This window comes from Abramis brama (genome assembly GCF_963993115.1).
Source record: "Abramis brama genome assembly, chromosome: 4".
Lineage (NCBI taxonomy): Eukaryota > Metazoa > Chordata > Actinopteri > Cypriniformes > Leuciscidae > Abramis > Abramis brama.
The window spans coordinates 51,061,281-51,080,621 of NC_139966.1; the positions used below are offsets into that span (position 1 = coordinate 51,061,281).

Genomic DNA, 19,341 nt, shown 5'->3' on the forward strand with positions numbered 1-19,341 from the left:
TGGACGCATTATATGTTCCTTAGATTAGAATCATGGAAACTAAAAAAGTTCTTAAGACAATAGTTTTCAACTTTTGACTCCACAGCCCTCCATTGTCCAGAATAAGAAATAAAATAATGCTAAATGCATAAAAATATAAAATGTATTTTACTGTAAATTTGTCATGCATAATGTAAAAGTAAATATTTAATGTACAAAAATAATTCAATTCCCTTCAATTTATTTTTGCTAATGGAATACATTAGTTATAAAAGAGGAAAATGGCCAAAAATTAAATTTTTATGGCAAATGTATAAAAAAGTAAGAAATAAATTTGTAAATGAAAGGGAATTTTTTTATATTAAATGCATAAAAATATTAAATGTATATTTTACTCTTTTGGTTTTACATTTTTCATTTTTTATATATATTTTGATATATTTCATTTATATATATATATATATATATATATATATATATATATATATATATATATTTTTTTTTTTTTTTTTTTTTTTTTTTAAATAAACACACACTTTAATGCTTGTTTTGCTTTATTTTTAATCATTTTAAGCCATGGAAGTTTGCATGGAAGTTTGCGGAGGCTTCTTAATGGCCTCTCTTTTACTTAAAAATTAAAAAAAAGTTTTTAAGTTGAAGTATGTGAAATAGCATTTTATTTTTCAGAGTTTATAGAAACTCACAGCCAGCCCCAAATGATACCTTCTGCCAGCCTCTCTATCACTCCCTTCTGCTCTTTTTCCCTTCCATTCGTTTCAGGTGATATTTGCCTTGGCCCTCTCTGTCATGTAACAGTAACGACTTGAAATTAGACTCGAATGAAGATTTAGCTCTCTCAGAGAACCGTAAATCCAGTCTAAGCTTTGCAGGAGAAATGGCGAGTGAAGAGTGACAGTGGTGAAATATCCGTTCGCTTTCTCCCCTCATCTGTTTCTATGCCTCATCTCCAGCAAAGGATGAGAAGAGTGCGCGACATTTAAATATGTCATCCTGTGCTGATCAGCGTGACCGCTCTAAATCCATTATAAAACCATTACATCAACCTCTACTGACGACACACACACACACACACACGTCTATGAATTTTTCCTCACTTCTTTTGACACCTCTGCCACCATTTGCACACAGACACTCACACTGAAAATCCCCATACTGTTATCCAGTTAGAATTTTAGAAAAAATTTCATTTCATTTCAGGCCTCAGAAGTTTGTTCAGAAGCGGTCTCCTGCAGTGACTGCACATAAAGAGAGATACAACTTTTATTTCCTTCCTATCAACTCCCTCAGAGTGCACATGTAAAACACGCTCAGCTAATTAGTAAATTAGGTAATCACGAACACGACCAATTAGGGAATACTGAGAATCGTACAAGAGGGACTGGGTATGAATAATTCCTTAAATGTTTTTCAGTGAGAACCTTTTATGATAAGCTCATTTATTTTACTAACCTAACTATGCATGATTGTATTGTTAATAGCATTTTATTACTTGCATGAGATATATATATTACGTTAGTATTAGATTAAGTATTATAAGTATTACATTTTATATAAGATATACACATACATAGGCAGTTTAAGAGTGGAGGATTTACGTTGTCTGCAATGCTTCATGGGATACAGTGGCAACTGTTGAGGTTTCTGCCACAGATTTCTTATCAGTGGATAGTTCATCATTCGAATTGGGCTATTTTAAACATGATTCTGTAGAAATTAAGTTGAATTAACGCTGACAGATGGCTTCAACAGAAGCACACAATAGCTTTTTCTTGAAAGGTTTCTACAGCACCATTAAAAAAAGTGATCTCTTTGGGCAAAATAAAGGGGATTTTTCTTTCTGGAACCCAACAGTTGAGCTCTAATGAAATCAGATCCAGGACGTTCTGGGTAAAGACAGTTCTTCTAATTAAAAATTGCAGCTTTGGTTTTCATCTGTAGGTTTCACCTGTAAGAAACTCGAGTCTCCATGTCATCCAGAGCTCATTTTTTCTGCTGATTTCTAGGGACTGCAGCTCCACCTGTTTCCCACGAATGCTTTCATGTCACCCCGCGTTTCAGTCTGCTGGTTTTTTATCTAAAAGCTGGAGTGCTTTTATGTGTGCGAGGGGTGCGCCACAACACTCTGAAACCGTATTTATCTTTGTGTAATGGTACTTCATTGATATTCACAGCCGGCTGTGGATCAATGATCCCTGGCAGTCTTGCTATTATTTCATTTCTTGTATCTAAAAGGCGTATCGAGGATTCAGCTAAATTGTTTTGAGCCCGTTTTGGCTGAGTCGTCTCAAAGACGCTGTGTGGGCTAAAGCACTGAAGCACAGATACCTACACACACACACATACACATACACATCAGTATTCACACAATGGCACAAACCCTGAGCCAATAACAGCAGCTATGATCTCTCCCTCAGCCAATACAAAGCTACAACCATCCACAACCAGCCAATCGGAATCTACCAGGTGTAAGACCAGTCAGAACCTTCAATACACATTAATCACAGTTCTTGCTGTAAATAAATATATAAGAGAGTAAATTTGAAAACAGGCAACGAGGGGCACATCAGGGCATAAAGAATCTGTCAGGTAAAATATGTGCTTTATTTGGTAACATTCAAATTAACTGTTTTCATTTAGGTTAAAAATAGGTTACACTTTGTAGGGTGTCTTTGTTACACTTATTTGTTACATTTAAGTACTGAGTAATATTAAGTAACTACATGTACTTACTATAGAGTTAGGGATTAGGATTTGGTTTGGTTTAGGGTTAATTGCATGCACAATTTATAGTTATTACTATAGTAACTGCATGTAACATATGTAACAATGACACTTTAAAATAAAGTGTTACCCGAAAATTTTTATTTAATATTGATGAATCAGTCTCTTCCTAACTCTTTCTGTAGGTCACATCGATACACCAGTAGGTCAGAATCATACGTTCAAAAGATTAGTTCGAAAACTATAATTCGAACTTTCGAACAAAACTTTTTTTGGGATTGAATCATTCATGCCATCGATTCGTTTGAAAATGCTGATTGCATTCCCAAATGAAACTAGTGCCTTTATGAGTGAGTTATTGATTCAAATAATTTGTTCAAAAACCTTGATTTTTTCAGGAACACCACTAATGTTTGATGCTCAGAGATGTTCAACGGTTCTAATGTGGCTTTGTTTGGAGCTGTTTTTGATGGTGGATCAAAAACAGACAAAGTAACTGGCAATATTATGTCTAAAATTTAAGTTACTCACTATTAACTTGCTGAACCTTTGTATAAAAGCATTATCACACTCACAATCAGGCTCTTAGGAACAACAACACTCTTGCTATTTATATCAATATGAAATAGCATGTTATTTATATAAAATATCTTATACAACTTTATTGTTATATTATTACTACTTATAACAACAATACTATTAATATAACTATATTTAATATATATATATATATATATATATATATATATATATATATATATATATATATATATATATATTAAATGCACAAAAACATGAGGGGGGTGTGATGTTTGGGACATAATGATTATATTCTTGATTATTCACCAAAAGGAAGGGGGATGAATAAATAAATATATACAGTTACTGTATAATTCTTGCTTTGCCCCTGGGTGCACAACTTTTTTAATAGGTTAAATACTGTTAATGAGAGCAGAATGTTGAAAATGTAGACTATTAGATCAAATATGTGACAGATGTGGCTGCTTTCCCCAATGGTCGAATTGGCACACAAAGAGAGCCTCAAAGACCAGTACTGTTCCCTTAGATCACAGCAGTCTCTCTCTCTCTCTCTCTCTCTCTCTCTCTCTCTCTCTCAGTTTGATGGATACCATACAGATCAGCAAAAAAAAAACAACCATCACTATTTAGTTCCACTCTGTGAGCGCTGAGGGCAGCGACCGAGCGTAATGCATTAGCCGCAAAATATACAGCAGATTCATTTCAAGTGATGCACACACACACACACACAGCTTCCCTATGCAGCATGTCGTTTATTATCAAGACTGATGCGATTGGAAATGGGTAAAACCAAAACAGAGATTTTCTCTTTGAAAACATCAAACTTTCTAATTACACATTGTTTACTACATACTCACACACGCGTAGTTTAATTACTGCACTACTGTGAATAGCACTCAAAAAGTTTGCGGATATTTCTTGTGAAAAACATTTATTTGGCCCCTACGCCTCAGCAAAATCACGAGCGAGAATGAATAAAATAGAGCACTGTGTGAGTGAACGTTTGCAAAAAAAAGAAATCCTCTGAAGGTGATTCATGCATGTGTGCGTATGATAATTAGTTTACAGGAGTGATCGTCCTGGCGGGAGACACTATCAAGGCCGGACAGACGGAGAGTTTGCTGAATGTCAGGCGGTGAAGAGAATGGCTGCGATGTTTAAAACATGAGGCCACCACCGCAGTCCGCACTTCCTGTTCTCTCTCGCCATCTTCCATCTCACCAATCTTGGATTAAAGAGCACGACCTGTCCTCACATATTTAGAAAGTGCTGTCCGCAAGGAACTGCGAGCATTCAGCACATACACGTCCCGTATTTTAGGGTTTCAAATGCGGTTTGACCACCACTGCCTCCAAGACAACCGCACACTCTATCTTCCTGACTGGTAGTTCATTACTGCGCATTTCCTGTGAATGCAGGTGTGTATATTTGAACACGGCATCAGAGATGTGTGTGAGCGGAGTGATTACGGCCTGTCGGGGGAAAAGACAGAAGCAGAGTGAGGGCAGTCAATGGTAAATAGATTCTGTGTTTTCCAGTGATGTGTCATGGTCACATGTAACACTCTAAACGACACCCTCCCCCCCTTTCTCTCTGTCGCTCTCCGATTACCGTCGTTCTGTCCACACTGACCTCAGCTGTCCATCTTCACCGGTTTACCTTCACTGGAGCGACAACACTATATCTACAGTACAGGACACTGAGGAGGACACCCGAAACAGTTAACAAGAGCGTCAAATTCAATGACCTAGATATCCACGGCTGCTTCTAGCATTTACTCAGTCGGTAATTTCTCAATATACACCAAAACACTGGATTAAATTTTAGCTTGATTTTCAGGTGACAGTGTACAACAGTTTGTATCAGCGCTAAATAAATTACATTCTTCGCTCGATTGGACCTAAATAAGCAATTCCAGAAGCAATCTGACGACTTTGCACTTTCAAAATAATAATACCTGATGTATCAAATGCTTTGCTAACGGCATTTCTAGAAAACACACTTGATCAAATAATTCACCATCTCTCATGGGCTGTTCCGATGCATCATTCTAAGGCGACATGTGATTGGTCAGAAATGTCACTCTCACGCCAGCAGGAATCTTTACTGTCAAATTAGAGCATTAGAAATGTAAAGACTAAATCTGTATGGTTTTATATCAAAGAAAATGCACTTTGTTTGACCATAAACATTTTAAAATCATGTCATTTTGGGGATTAATCTATAATGCAATTCTAATTCAATAAAAAAACATGTAAACAGCAAATGTATTTGTTTAGATTCAGAGGAAATATTAGATATGTGTGTCAGGTTTAAATGTCAAAGATGATGAAGCGTGTGTTTAAAGTTCAGGACACTGAGCCGTAATGTAATGAGACCTGTTAGTTTACCAATACAGCTTGTGTTTCTCTGAACCCAGTCACCTGAGAAGTATTCCTGTGTGCGCTTCCCCATACTAAAGTTATCTTGAGGTATAGGGAATGATATAGAACATTCCTCTGAGTACTTTCTTTTAAAGAATATCCAATAGGAATGATCCAGGTTTAATACAATTTAATTAATGACATCATCTGTTGATTGCCACAGAAAATAATTTCACCTCATCCTTTAGTTTGTACAAAGAAACAAAACAACCATGTGTGCAGTAATGTACTTACAGTGAAAGTCTATAGGGAACAGGTCAAAAAGTTAAAATACTCACTATTGTAAAGTGTAGCAACAACATGAAACACGTGAACATGTGATTAGTGCTGATTTTTTTCCTGGATTGCAGTCAAGACCATGTAAAGTAAACCTGGTCAGTGGTCACTAGACTGTTATCATTGTAAAAACACCCACAGGAAGAACTATAGTGGCACAGCTAAAAGGACCATTTCGAAACTTTAAAGCTCAAGTAACACATTTTTAAATGGGAAAAATGTCTTAATCTAAACTCCAGGAATGGTCCATTGCATTACTGTCAACACAGTTTTTACAGATTCTAACGTGTCCAATTGTAGCATTGAACCCAGAATATTGCTTCAAGACCGGCAAGTAAATCTAAATTGGGAAATGTTAGGGATTTATGCATTTAGACTTTTCAATCTGTGGGTGCTCCAATTTGAGCTGAATTTTTTTTTTATTGTGCCTTAAAGCAAAGAAACGAACAACAGAAGAAAAATGGGGGAAAATAAGGCGACAATAAGGAAAAGAGAGACAGGTGTGTTATAAGGTGTGTAATGGCCTATTCGAGTGTTTGTATCACAAACCATAAAATCAGTGTCTCCCCTAGTTTTCTGCCTGACTTGCAGCAGTTACATGGCGTCCACCTACTGATTCACTCCATTTGAGTCCAAACCGCAAAGACCAACAAATGGCCTTCCCACCGGCCTTCTTCAGATTCACACTGACAGGGAAAAATGTAATGCAAGTGATCTGTGTACAGCATCTCTCTACCGGAAGATCATAACTGCCTAATAACATAACGCAATGAACGAAACACAAACTCCAAACAGACGAGCAACGTTCAGCCTGTTCCAGCTATATGTTCACATGAGTTCAAGAAGAAGATCAAGTCAGCATTCAAAGGTCAGTTAAGAAAGAAATATGCTTTTAAATGACACATATGAGTCAACGAGTTAAAAAACTGAAAATTGTTTAAGGCAAGCGTCTCTATTACTATATCTCAAATGTAATATTATATTAATAGCTCATCCTGCAATGTTTGTACTAGAGGCATTGTAGCTGGCGAACAGGTTTTGACATAAATTGCTTGTAATAGTCTTGATATATATTTAAATACCTGGCTACCTCCTACAACGGCTTTGCACCTCTCACAGCTTCTTTGGAAAATGCAAAAATCTAGTTATTTCCAATATATCATCCAGCAAAGTTAACATCTGTGGCATTGCATGAAAAGATTTTGTGAAAATGGGTCAAGGTAAAAGGTCTAAAGGGATTGAGTTCAGAAACACACACACACGCACACAGGATACCGCAGGCTCATTGATTCTCAGTTTGTCTTTCTCCTGTCTTTCTGCATGCTGCGAGCATGTTTGCAAGCAGTTAAAGACGGTTTTAGAACAGTTTCAGCAGGTCATCTCTTCTGTACCTAGTGAGGCATAATCAATGTACACTGACAAAAAGCCAACTCTAGACTGATGGCCGTCTCTCCTTCTGTCTTTAAACACTATTCAGTAGGGCTGTAATGAAGACACGTCCATCTATCACAGGAGATCTCCATATGAAAGGCCAAATTTGTATTCACTACCCCACTTCAGTCGGTTTCTGCTATTTATGAGCCTCTTGTACGGTATTAGCAGGCTTTAGCAAAACACTTCAGCTCCCTATTGAATTTCAGCCAATTCATTATTATTTTCACCGAAAATACACACACTCTCTCGCTCACTCGTTTTCGACACAGAGGATCAAATCATCACATTCATCCAGGACTTCTCAAGGTGTCATGAATTTTTAAATTATTTTATTAAAAAGAATTACTCATGAAAAAATAACAGAGAATGGACGTGCACAAGAACGAGACAGGAAAAAGAAAGCGCTACACAGACGAATGCGTTAATTCAATTAGTCCAGTGCAGGCCAGAACACTACACAGGAAACACACACACACACAAAGAGAGCAACATAATAGGAAATAGCAAGAGTCCACAATCTTAATTGCACACAAATCGAATCAGTCATGACCTGGAGAAGATAACAGACACGTACAGTAGAATGAGAGGAGATGAGCAGTGGAACAGGGAAGAATTCTGTGTTTATGATTGTGCTTCTGATTGACAGATTAATACAATGTTGGATCTAGCAAATATGGGGGATCGAGGCTGTGTCTGTATATGGACTTGAGTGGAAGAATGATCTGAAAGTGTGTGGTTACATTTTCCCCCTTTTTTCTTGTGACAAAAGTATAACCTTGCATTGTGGTGCCAAAGATATATGGTGTCAAGTTTGAACAGTCTAAAATATGAAACAGGGTATTAAGGGTTAAAAACTATATATATATATATATATATATATATATATATATATATATATATATATATATATATATATATATATATATATTAGACATTAGTGAAGGGTTAAATTTAGTTGTCTAAAATAAAAATAAAATAAAAAAACCTTAGTAGGGATTGGGGAACAAAAAGTGAAACTTCTAAACATTGTAGTGTCACTAATCCCCTGTATCTGGATGTGAAATTGTCTAAACATAGAGCTGATCTGATTCCAGAATCTCAATCCTGGATCTCATTCAAGCAAACATTAATCATCTTGGGGAAAAAAGGTCTATACTTTTGAAGTTTTACATTACACTCACTCTCACAATATCTGTCATTTCGAGCAACCACTGAACAAGTGCGTATTTTGATTTTCAAAGTTTTGATGTGTGCCAAGACGTGTGTGTTAGATTTAAAGTGCTTAAAACTTCTAATGCCAGTACCATTACTGCTACCACTGTTGTTTTTTTTAGACTGGCCAAGTAATTAAAAATACTTAATAGGAAGAGGTGGAGGAAGAAAGCCCTCTGTCCATTACATTTATGTGATTAAAGGCAGCCATCTGAGGAGAGCATGTTCCACTTTCAATGCATTTTTATGGTGTTTGAACTATCACAGAGAAGGCGAGTGTATCCAGAACAAAGACAGAGAGAGAAAGCAAATAAAAATGTGGAATAAAGGAAGGGATGAGGAAGAAAAAGTATGGTAGAGAAAGAGGGAGACACAGAACGAGAGTTAAGGAGAGAGACGGTAGTCCAATTAGCCTCTCGGTGTGGAGTAATAGTGCGAGTATGAAATGGATGGATGAATAGAGTTAGCGCCTCTACAGCAACACCACAGGGGTTATTCCACATGACAAAGAGCCTTTAATTACCTCATTCTGGGCTCTTTATTTCCCCTTGGCTGTGCCACTGTGTAAATCTTTCAAATACAGCGTTTCTCTTGTGCTCCTATTTGAGCCATGAAACATGTCATGCACATCTGTGAAACAAAAAATGGTCAAAACACTCATTTTTTGAGTGTACTTATTACATTGGGGGAATGCAGCGATCATAAACTGACCGTCTGCTGAACAAGCCAGAGGAAGTTCGTTGTGGCCAATTGCACAACCTCAAACAGTGTTTCTCACCTAAAGTGTTTAAAGGGATAGTACCCGAAAAGGAAACATTTTCTCACCCATTCAAAACCAGTATGACTCTGTCTAACAAAAGATCTCAGTTTCTTTTCATTCATACAGTGAAAGTCAATGGGGTCCATTGGGGTTGTTCAATGTCATACAGGTTTGGAAAAAACATGAGTGAGTAAATGATGACAGAATTTTAGGATAAACTGTCCCTTCAATGAGCCCAGTGTTATGGTCTGGGTGTATGTTCCTCCAAAACCCTGCATTCGTGGGGAGAGTGACGGAGGTGAATAGATTCTGTTTTGGTTTGTGCTTTTCTTTAAACAAAATACAATAATTAACGGTAACCTGTGTCATGTGGATCATTTACAACGCACTATAGGTTCCACCAGCACAGGGGCATTAATTCTTTACAGGCATCCAGTTGTGTCTTAGGTGGACGCATTTGAGAGGCCCGGGATCATCAATAATAAACCTGCACCATTGCATTTCTCTGGGGCCGTCCTTTTGCTGTGTGATGCCTGATCAAGGTGTGCTAATCAGGGTAACCCCACACCGGCATGCTCTTTCAGACACAATAATGAGTCCCTTTCACATGTTGTACCATGGCCTGACCTTACCACAACCCTGCAGGCATGACCTCTCTAAGATCCAACCTTTCGCTTTGATCAGAGTGTCGAAAACCACACCAAAGCCTCTTCTGTCATGCACTATGAACTTATGATTTTTTCCCTTAGGAGAAATTAAGCCTATTGCTTAACCCGCGGTGACCACGATGAACATCGTTCTGTGTGACATCCTGGGGAGGGGATACATAGCTGGCGGGCGTTGAAGCCTCTGGCCTTAATTGACCTGATGCAGGGTGACTTCAGAGAGTTTAATAGACTCTCCAAGCTACTCCATCAATCACTTTACAACCTCTCCGTAGGACTCTTTATGAGCCTTCATAACCCCGAAGGAGGAGGGGGATGAGAGGATGAAAAAGGATTGGAAGATGGGAGAATGAACCGAGAGAAGTGCATTTCAGTGAAAAGAATGATGGGTTGTGTGGAGGATCATGGGGGCATTTCATTTACAAGACATTATCATTGTACCCGAGCGCTTTAAAGCTGATGTATTTACCCCTCTTCACCGGTCTCACTCTCCCTCATAGTCATATCTGCATGTCTTCAGCTCTGACAGCTGCTCACTTAATAGATCCCGTTTGACAGTGCATAAGCCAATTAAAATGCTGCTGATTTAATTGAGCTGGGCAAAATCAGCCTATGCCAGAAAATGAGTCCATTAAAGAGGCGATAGGGGCCAGTGAAGCGGAGGCCATTCGTGCTGTGAACCAAAGTCACATCCCGTCCCTTGTCTCCTCCCTCTCTGCTAGGCGCATTCCCATTTGGGAAGAGCAGAACTCTGTGAGGACTGAACATTGATGCATTAATTGACTCAAATTAGAGTCAATTAATGGATTTGTTCAGTCTCTTCACCAAATGAGTCAGAATCAGGGGTATCCGATCCTGCTCCGGGAGGGCCACAGTCCAGCGGAGTTAAGCTCCCACCTGAACCAGATAATCGAGGTATCTAGGATCTTTAAAAACTTTCATGCAGGTGTGTTGGAACTAAAGTATGCAGGAAAGTGTCCTTTCAGATGCAGAATTGGACAACCCTGGGCTAAAGGTATGTCATGGTTCACTGTAGGTGAACATTATGACATATTGTTGAATAAATATCTCTGGCACTTCTGAGCCAGGTTTAAAAGAATATCAATGCAAGTTCTGTTCTCACCATCATGATATTACGCCAATTGGGAGATAACCAGCATATCTTACATTACCAGGCAGTAAAGCTCTATGCATACTTTAAGCACAGCCAGAGATAAAAGAAGTCACTTTATCTATATCAAAATGAGACCGAAATGAGCAGCAGTCTCTGGTGCATATACCCAAAACTTTGAGGGCTAAATCTGGTTGAGGCATTCAGGTATCTTATGCGGAGTTCTGCACGATAGAGGCTATCTTTACGGATAATTAAAATTCTCAATCATTCTCATGCAGACAGATTGAAGACGCCTGAGGGTTGAGTATAATCTAGCAAGCGTGAAAACCTTGCTGATAGTCGAAATGTTCTCAGACTTCAATTGCACTTTGGTAAAGGAACATCACATGGCTTCATTACTAGTAATCCAAACTCAAAAGCAGGTTCACGTAATCTAAAGCAGCCGCCTCGTGTAAATCCCTTCCCTCGCTCTCTGAACCACGGATCCATCCCTGTCATCCAGTCTGGGAAATGAGGCATTAAAAAGTGATGCATACATTTACAGAGCCAGGCTCTTGTTCAATCAGTGCAGGTAAAGTCGTTTAGCAATGCCTGGACTGGCCTCTCACTCAAGTGTGTGTTTAAGGAGAAATGGGAAGGGAATGAGATTTCAGACATGACAGAGGGGTAATGGATGAACTCAACAAGCAAGACAAAGACAAAGAGAGGATGAGATCTCAAACCTAAGAGGCAAGGTTTCTCCTTACCCCACTCTCTCTGTGTGACATCTACAACGTGAAACTTTTTTTTTTCCAGATCAAACTGTGGTCACTCAAACATGAAATGGTCTCAAGGCATAGCCCGATTTGACATCCCAAGATTTGGCTATTGCTCATCACAGGATGAAGTCGACTTTGCCAGGTCAGATCTCTGCTGTAGCGACAGCCCCCCTGCGTGCTCCTCTTGATAGGCTCACTGAGGCAATGCAATAAAATTTGAAATGAGGAACAGCATGCCTGCCTGCAGAGAGAGGAGATGAGTATATGGGCCGCATCACTGAAGCCCTGCAGCTGTGGGTCTGTTTGGAAGACAGTTCATAACCAGCTGGCTCCAACAAGTCATCATCTCTTCCAAACACACACACACTGCATTCCTAACATTAAGACAGTGCTGAGCGTCAGCCCGTAATTTCATTTTCTCATTGATGTCATCCGATTTGACAGGCAAGAAACTGCAGGACACAAATTGCACACAATAAGACGTTTCTCTCACTCATACTGGATCTCTTTTTCCCCCCTTCACTCCTGCTGTCTCCAAACCTCATATTTTCTTTATAGGACAATGTAGACCTGACAGTAAAGCAGAGGGGGAATGGGAATGAATTGAAGTCTGTGAGCCATAACTCTTTGTATATCACAAGAACATGCACAACCTCTGACAACCTCATTTTCTTATTATTGAAGGTTCATGGTGTCTTAAGGAGGAACTTCTGACTTCAAAGACAACATTAGTCACATTCAGTATGTCAAAGAGTATATTCAGACATGAAGTCATATATAACGAGAAGCCAACAGTTGTTCTGAACCACACATTATTGAACTAGAGTATAAAACGAGTCCCAAACACCTAATTCAAAACTAAAAACCTCAAAACCAAAAGATTCCCGATCATATTTACGTCTGGAAGGTGCATCATATCAGCCAGGTGCAGGCGTCAGATTGACGCTCGCAATGCACGTTATGACACACACAGTAATGCACTTCAAAGGCGTGCCGATCAAAGCACGGGATGTGTACTGGAGCATGCGGCTTGATTAATCCCCTCGAGTGTGAATCAGGACCGTGTCGGCCCGCCAGCAAAGAATTGGTCGTCTCCCGAGCAGCAGAGTGCAGCCGTGGGGCGACCGCAACATGCAGAGGGCAGATTCAGCACCATGGAGAGCACCCGCTCAGCACAGGTGGGAGGCTCAGAGAAGCCATGCTGAGGTGTCGAGTGATGGGATTAATGAATAAATAACACATCAATAGGGAATGCATTATTGTAATCGCCTTCAGTGCTTAGAGTCACATGAATCAGCCATGTCTCTCTGTGTGTTCATTGACTGTGTGGAAATTACAACATTCTGCCAAAGGCACATTGAGGATGGTTAGTTATAAAAAAGCAAGGCTTTCCAAAGGAAGGAAGAGTCTGTGCTCAGTCTGACACTGGCGAGGTGTCATATGACAGATACACTTTCTCCTTTACAGTGATTCAATTCAGAGATATAAGAGAGAAATACTATTAAAAACTCTAAAATGTAACTCCCTAAACTGTCAGAAACTGTTACTGGCATTCACACAGCTGCCAAACTGATGCCGATTTATGTTCTAATCACCATGCTCACTTGTGTATTCATTGTCTGCACAGGATTGTGGTATTCATTAACATGTTCAATGTTCATTAACATCTTGCTGAAAGTTTTTATATATTTCATATTGTATTTTATATTAATACAGTATATAGTATATAAAAACTAGATTAATACAATAAAATGATTTTTTATTATTATTATTATTTTTTAGTAAAATACATCATAAAGTATTTAGTTTATCATATACATTTTTTATTATTTTATTTATTATTAATGCTGCAATAGAAAATAGAATAAAAAATAAAAAGTATATAAACTACATAAAAGTCTTTATATATATAAAAAACTTTTTTTTATACTTGTGATGTGTGTGCATATGGCACTAAATATTGCAGAAAAAATAAAAATAAAATAGCTTTATGGGTCTTGTCTTTTCCAGCAATGAGGCAGTAAAGGATGGCCTGTCTCACCGGCCAGATAGAGAAAAGAGAGAGACAGTCTAGAGGGAGTCTATTTCTTTGATTTATTTCACTTTTATTGATCTCCCCCTGCCCTTGATGTATTCTATCTCCAGCTCAACCTCTCTGACGCGTTGGTGTAAAAGGGCTGCTTTGAAGCAGTCATGACAGAAGATCATGCGCACAAGCTCATTCCCTAAGTTTGCGCATCACAACAACATCGACTCACCCCAGCGTTGTCATGGTGACGATGGTGTACCAGAAAGCCGCCGGTATGCTGGTGAACTTGCTGGAGGAGGAGCTCTTCTCTGCGTAGAACATGACTGTAGCAAAGATGATGATGGCCATGGTGAGCGAGAAGAGCAAGAAGCCCAGCTCGGACGCGCAGCTCTTGAGCGTGTACCCCAGGATGCGCAGTCCCGCGGAGTGCCGCGAAAATTTGAAAATCCGAAAGACCCTGAAGACCCTGAGGGTGACGAAGGCCCCGCTTACGTCCTCGTTGTCCGACATGACCAGGCCTATATAGTAAGGCATGATGGCCACCACGTCAATGATGCTCATGACGCTCTTGACGAACTTGTACCTGCTGGGCGCGGCGATCAGACGCAGCAGGTACTCAACAGTGAAGATCATGACGCAGGCCGTATCCAAACAGAAGAACGCGAGGGCGTAGCGCTCCCCGCACGACATCTCCTTTGCCCGGTTGTGCTCGCTACGGCACGGGACCGTCTCCACCACGTTGGCCATAACGGAGACGGCGATGAAAAATCCCGTGACGTAATAGAACACCAGCGCCATGGTGCTCGTGTGCGGGTTCTCAAACGCGCGCCACATGGTCTCGCGGAACGACATATCCGGCGGCACCATGTCCTTGCTGTTTTCGTTCTCCTCATCGTCTTGAATCCTCTCCGTGTTCTCCCTCCTGCGATCTTTGTACTCCTCATAACAGCAGTCCCCTATTATCTCAGGAATGATGCCGAAGAAGGCCAGCTCCTCGTCATAGGCGGAGATGCACTCGTGGCGAGGGTAGTGCAGCTTCCCGGTTCGGTAGAAGTTGAGGATGTGCCTGAAGATGTCCGGGTCGCGGTCGAAAAAGTACTCGTTGGACTCCTCGTGGAAGAAGAAGTCGCGCTCTGTGCTTCCTAGTAAGGTGTCAGGGTACCTCTCCAAAGTATTCCGCCAAGTTTGAAACCTAGTGCCGCTGACGTTTAAGATAATCAGGCCGTCTTGACCTCGCCTCTTTTCCCGTGGAGGCGGCGGCATCGGGGTGCTCGCCACGGGCATCCATCCTATGGCCGCGGCGCGCGCGAACGGTAGCCACGCGGCGACTCCGGCTGCCATGCTGACCCAATGTGCGCGACCCGGTGAGACTGAAGCAGGTTTTGCGCTCACAGATCCGCCACGAACAGAAAGGACATCTGGAGAGACACAATGCGCAATTACTTGATGTAAAGTTCAAGGGAGACTATTTCTCACGCGTAGCAGAACACTGCACAGTGAGCCATAATATTTATCAAGATCAAAGCATTCGAATGACAAGGTGGAATTACAGTGAGCGCAGAATGGAATGGTGGTGTATGTATGCATGAAAATACCGCCTTTTCGGTCAAACACGACTGGCTGAGAATGGACCTTTTTTTTTACTATGTAACCTATTGCTCATGAGCAAGAGAAACAACTTACCTCCTCATAAATGGATTTTGATGCAAAAGTGCAGGTTTTTACACACAGATCATCAGTTACAGTCCACTTTGAATCGCTGTTCTGCCGTTACGCACAAATAAGTATCCGAAATGCGCTCTCGGATCTGTTCTAGAGCAAATGCAACAAGTTTAGAAGTCAGGTAGATGATTCACGTTGTCCAAGGACATCCTTTTTACCGGTCAAAGCTTCTGTGTTTCACACTGACGCTCTTGAAGTAACCTGCCACAGTGGTCCTTTCATAGGAAGAGAAGACCACCCTGGCGAGTGCGCGCTCGGTGTTTCAAAAGCAGAGAATGTCACTTTCCTATCCGCTTCTCTTAAATGTAATCCAATGAGCCGAGGACTGTTCCGCAGGGTCTGCCTGTAACCAGAACAAAAAGTGAACCCGCAACAAATGATTCGCTGGAAGTTGCTTCATCCGCTACCGATGAAGATCTGTGAGTCTGCGGTGGAGCCCAAGTTGCTTCTGCTCACGGCGCATTGGAGGCGTGTCACGTGCTACGGGCATCGGTTAACACAAATGAATGTAACAGCCTGTGTGAATGGTGCATAATGTGCCATGAGTAGTGTTACGTTTAAATGCTTATTTGTAGCATTTGATTCTCTTATAAACCCTATATAGCGCATTGTGTAAAGTTATTCATTGGCTTTCTTTGAATTATTATTCAACAGAGTTTCTCTGCATTCAGTGAAGTGTTGAATGACGAGCTCAGAGACTGGGGCAAAGCGCTGCGGATATTTTTTCACGTCTCAGGTTATTGATTCACACATCCAGCGCTGCTAGATGTGCAGTGGGGGAAGCCGCTAGATGGAGACAGTTTTCAGAGGTGAGGGAAGATCAGACCTGTAAGAGCGAATGGATTCGAGTCATGTGAAGGTCTCTTGCTCTGACAATCACAATCAGCAAGCTCAAAATGCGATTATCTGTGTTGCAGCTCTCTATACATGGGTCAATGACAAATAAGGATGCTTTAGTCGATAAAAGGAAAAATGCTGTACGTGGCAAGTTTTTTATGCTCGTTTTATATATTATAGCCGTGTGATTTTGTGAGGAACTGCGTCGACTGGGGCATTAACAAAACAAATTCATTCAAATATAAGAAAAAGAAATTTGGCAAATCATGTGATTAATCCACACTGACATCTATTCGACGGACAAAAGTTTTTCAGATATCCTACATACTTAAAACAAAATCGCTTCACTGAAATAAGAACTCGAATGGATCCAGACAAAAACGGACAACAATTTCTAATATTTATCCTTCAGGACTGTGATTTCTGAGGTAATATCCCATTCGGCGCAGCTTCTGACAAAATCGACTTTGCCAAAAATTGATTTCAGCTAGTGAACCAAAACAGCTGCGGCAGCTCAGAGCGCCATGCGTGTTTGTCTGCGCGCCCCCGTGATGAATTTCCTGGCGCAGGGCCTCCCTCTTCTCCATTGCCTTCCAAATTAGTCACGTAGACGCATCACAGATTAAATGTTGCGAGAGAAAAAGCGGTTCTTGATCTCAAAGGCTTGCTGGGACTGATTTTCTTTCAGTACCATGGACAGCGACCAAACCACAGTTGCACTGCCGCCTTATTGATTATTGCTAACGCGATTCGAGTGGTAATAGCCAATTTCCATTATCTTTAGGTTTTGTATCATTTCTCTCTTTCCCCTTTATTACAGTGTTTAAAATGCAGATCTGCATTGATAACCCTTAAATATTCTCCACACACTTTTTTTTTGCAATTCAGCACAAACAACAGAATGCACATTCTGTTCATCTAGTTTTTAGTTATAGCCTACTAAAACTTAAAATGTTCAATGTAAAATAAATTAAGAAGAAAATCTCAGAATAAGCAGAATAATCGTAATATTTGCATATTAATTTGCGCCTGGTCTTGTATTTCTTTAAATATTCATTTATTTTCCAATGTCTATTTTTGTGAGATTGATTAGAAATGTTAGATGAACTATATTCTAATATAATATTAGCAGCATTTTATTAACAGCACTGAATAAACTAATTTTAAGGATCAAAAATGCTATATTAAACTGTCCCAGATTTCTCACCCCTTATACTAGATGATTAAAAGTAAAAGTAACACTTCTTAAAATTGTGATATCTACAAGAAATAACATTATCTGGACCCTTTCATGGCAGGAAAACATGTTATCAACTTGTATATGCATTCAACAAGCTTAACCTCTCAACATGTTACCAAAAAAAAAAAATATTTAAATATATATATATAGAGAGAGAGAGAGGTTTTTGATCTCAAAGGCTTGCTGGGACTGGTTTTCCAGTCTTTATATACAATCTTTCCAGTTAATAATTCTTTCCAAATAATACTCTGACCTTCCGACCATCAAAATGATTCAGTATTTTAATTAAACAGAACTTTTCTCTTGCTGCCTTGCTAGCACTGCTATTTCCTTCAAGAAAAGCAAATCTGCTTTATGAATGTCACTGGCAACCCACACTCGCCTTTTCACAAAACCACACCATGGCAAACTTAATTCATTTCCAAAGCTAACAGGATTCCTTCATTTGAGCATTCTGTACTGTGACCACGCACTATGTTTTAAACTGAATGAACCAGAATAGTAGTGTTCTGCGCCATCATAGTCAATTTAGTGACTTTTGTTCAGAGCATTTCCCTGCCTCGGGTTGTTAGAGAAACGGCGCCAAAATATGACAGGCGCTGATGTCACCATGGTTACCAGTCACATCTATTTCAGTCCCGTGAGCTAAACCCGACAGTGTTGATGCATGCGTTTGCATGCCACTCAGGAGAATCTTCACCCCTACAGTTCATCGTGACAAAACTCGCGCCTCGGTTGAAATCTAGAACATCTAACTTTACCTCTGGGATAACACTCTGAATCTGCAATGGACCTTTGAGCTAGGGTTAGATGTGCTGCATCGGCCCACGGCGGCCGGTATAAGTGTCAGACCACAGCTGAAGATATATTTATGAATCTATACAGAAAATGAAAAGGAACATCTTTATTCAAACTCTTTACGCTGTAGGTCAAACCACAGAGACATGCTTATTAGAAATGATCCTTATCATTGGAGACTGGACTACGAGGACATCAGAAGGGCTGTTTCAGCATGCATGGGAGTTGAACATGACTTTAAATGAATGATCAGTGTATTTGAAATTCTGCACGGTCGATGTGGAGCTTTTCAACATTTATTATGTTCAACTTCTCTCTCAGGCCAAACATTATTTTGCTGCTCATGTTATGCCTGCAGGAATGTTGCATTGAATCAAAATGAATGATTGAAAGGTCTTCATTTGGGCAGGGCACACCTGACTAAATATATGTTTCTTCATATGAATGATAAATTAATATTCTGTCATCATTTACTCACCCTCATGTCATTCTAGACCCCATTGGCTTTCATTATATGGACAAAAACAGTAGAAACATTCTTCAAAAACTTCTTCTGTCACCGTGATTTTGCCAAGTAAAACATATTTTGTTGATCCTGGAATATCATTTCTGTCTGAAAATGTTGTCCTACCCCTAAACCTTACCTTATACGTTATTCCTAAAGTCAGAGGGAAATGATAGGTGAATAACACTGATGTAGAAGCACCTAACCCTAAACTTGACATCATCTGTAAACTTGTCCCTCAAATCTGATTGGTTGATTGGAATATTGTTCCAGGATCAACAAAGTTGTTGATCCAGGAACATGTTGC

The 19,341-nt window shown here is 39.9% G+C and overlaps 1 protein-coding gene across 2 annotated transcripts in view; it reads right to left on the reverse strand.

Moving 5' to 3' along the window:
* kcnd2 (potassium voltage-gated channel, Shal-related subfamily, member 2) overlaps positions 1-16,072 on the reverse strand; it is a 109,443-nt gene extending 93,371 nt beyond the window's left edge. The window contains exons 1-2 of one of the 2 annotated variants that reach the window (XM_084111065.1): positions 15,616-16,072; positions 14,162-15,350 (exon numbers count right to left, since the gene is read on the reverse strand). In XM_084111065.1, coding sequence (XP_083967191.1) covers positions 14,162-15,273 — 1,112 coding nt within the window. In that variant the 5' untranslated portion in view covers positions 15,274-15,350; positions 15,616-16,072. The remainder of the gene's footprint in view (positions 1-14,161; positions 15,351-15,615) is intronic. The other variant, XM_084111066.1, reaches the window with a different exon arrangement.
* Between the last annotated feature and the right edge of the window lie 3,269 nt (positions 16,073-19,341).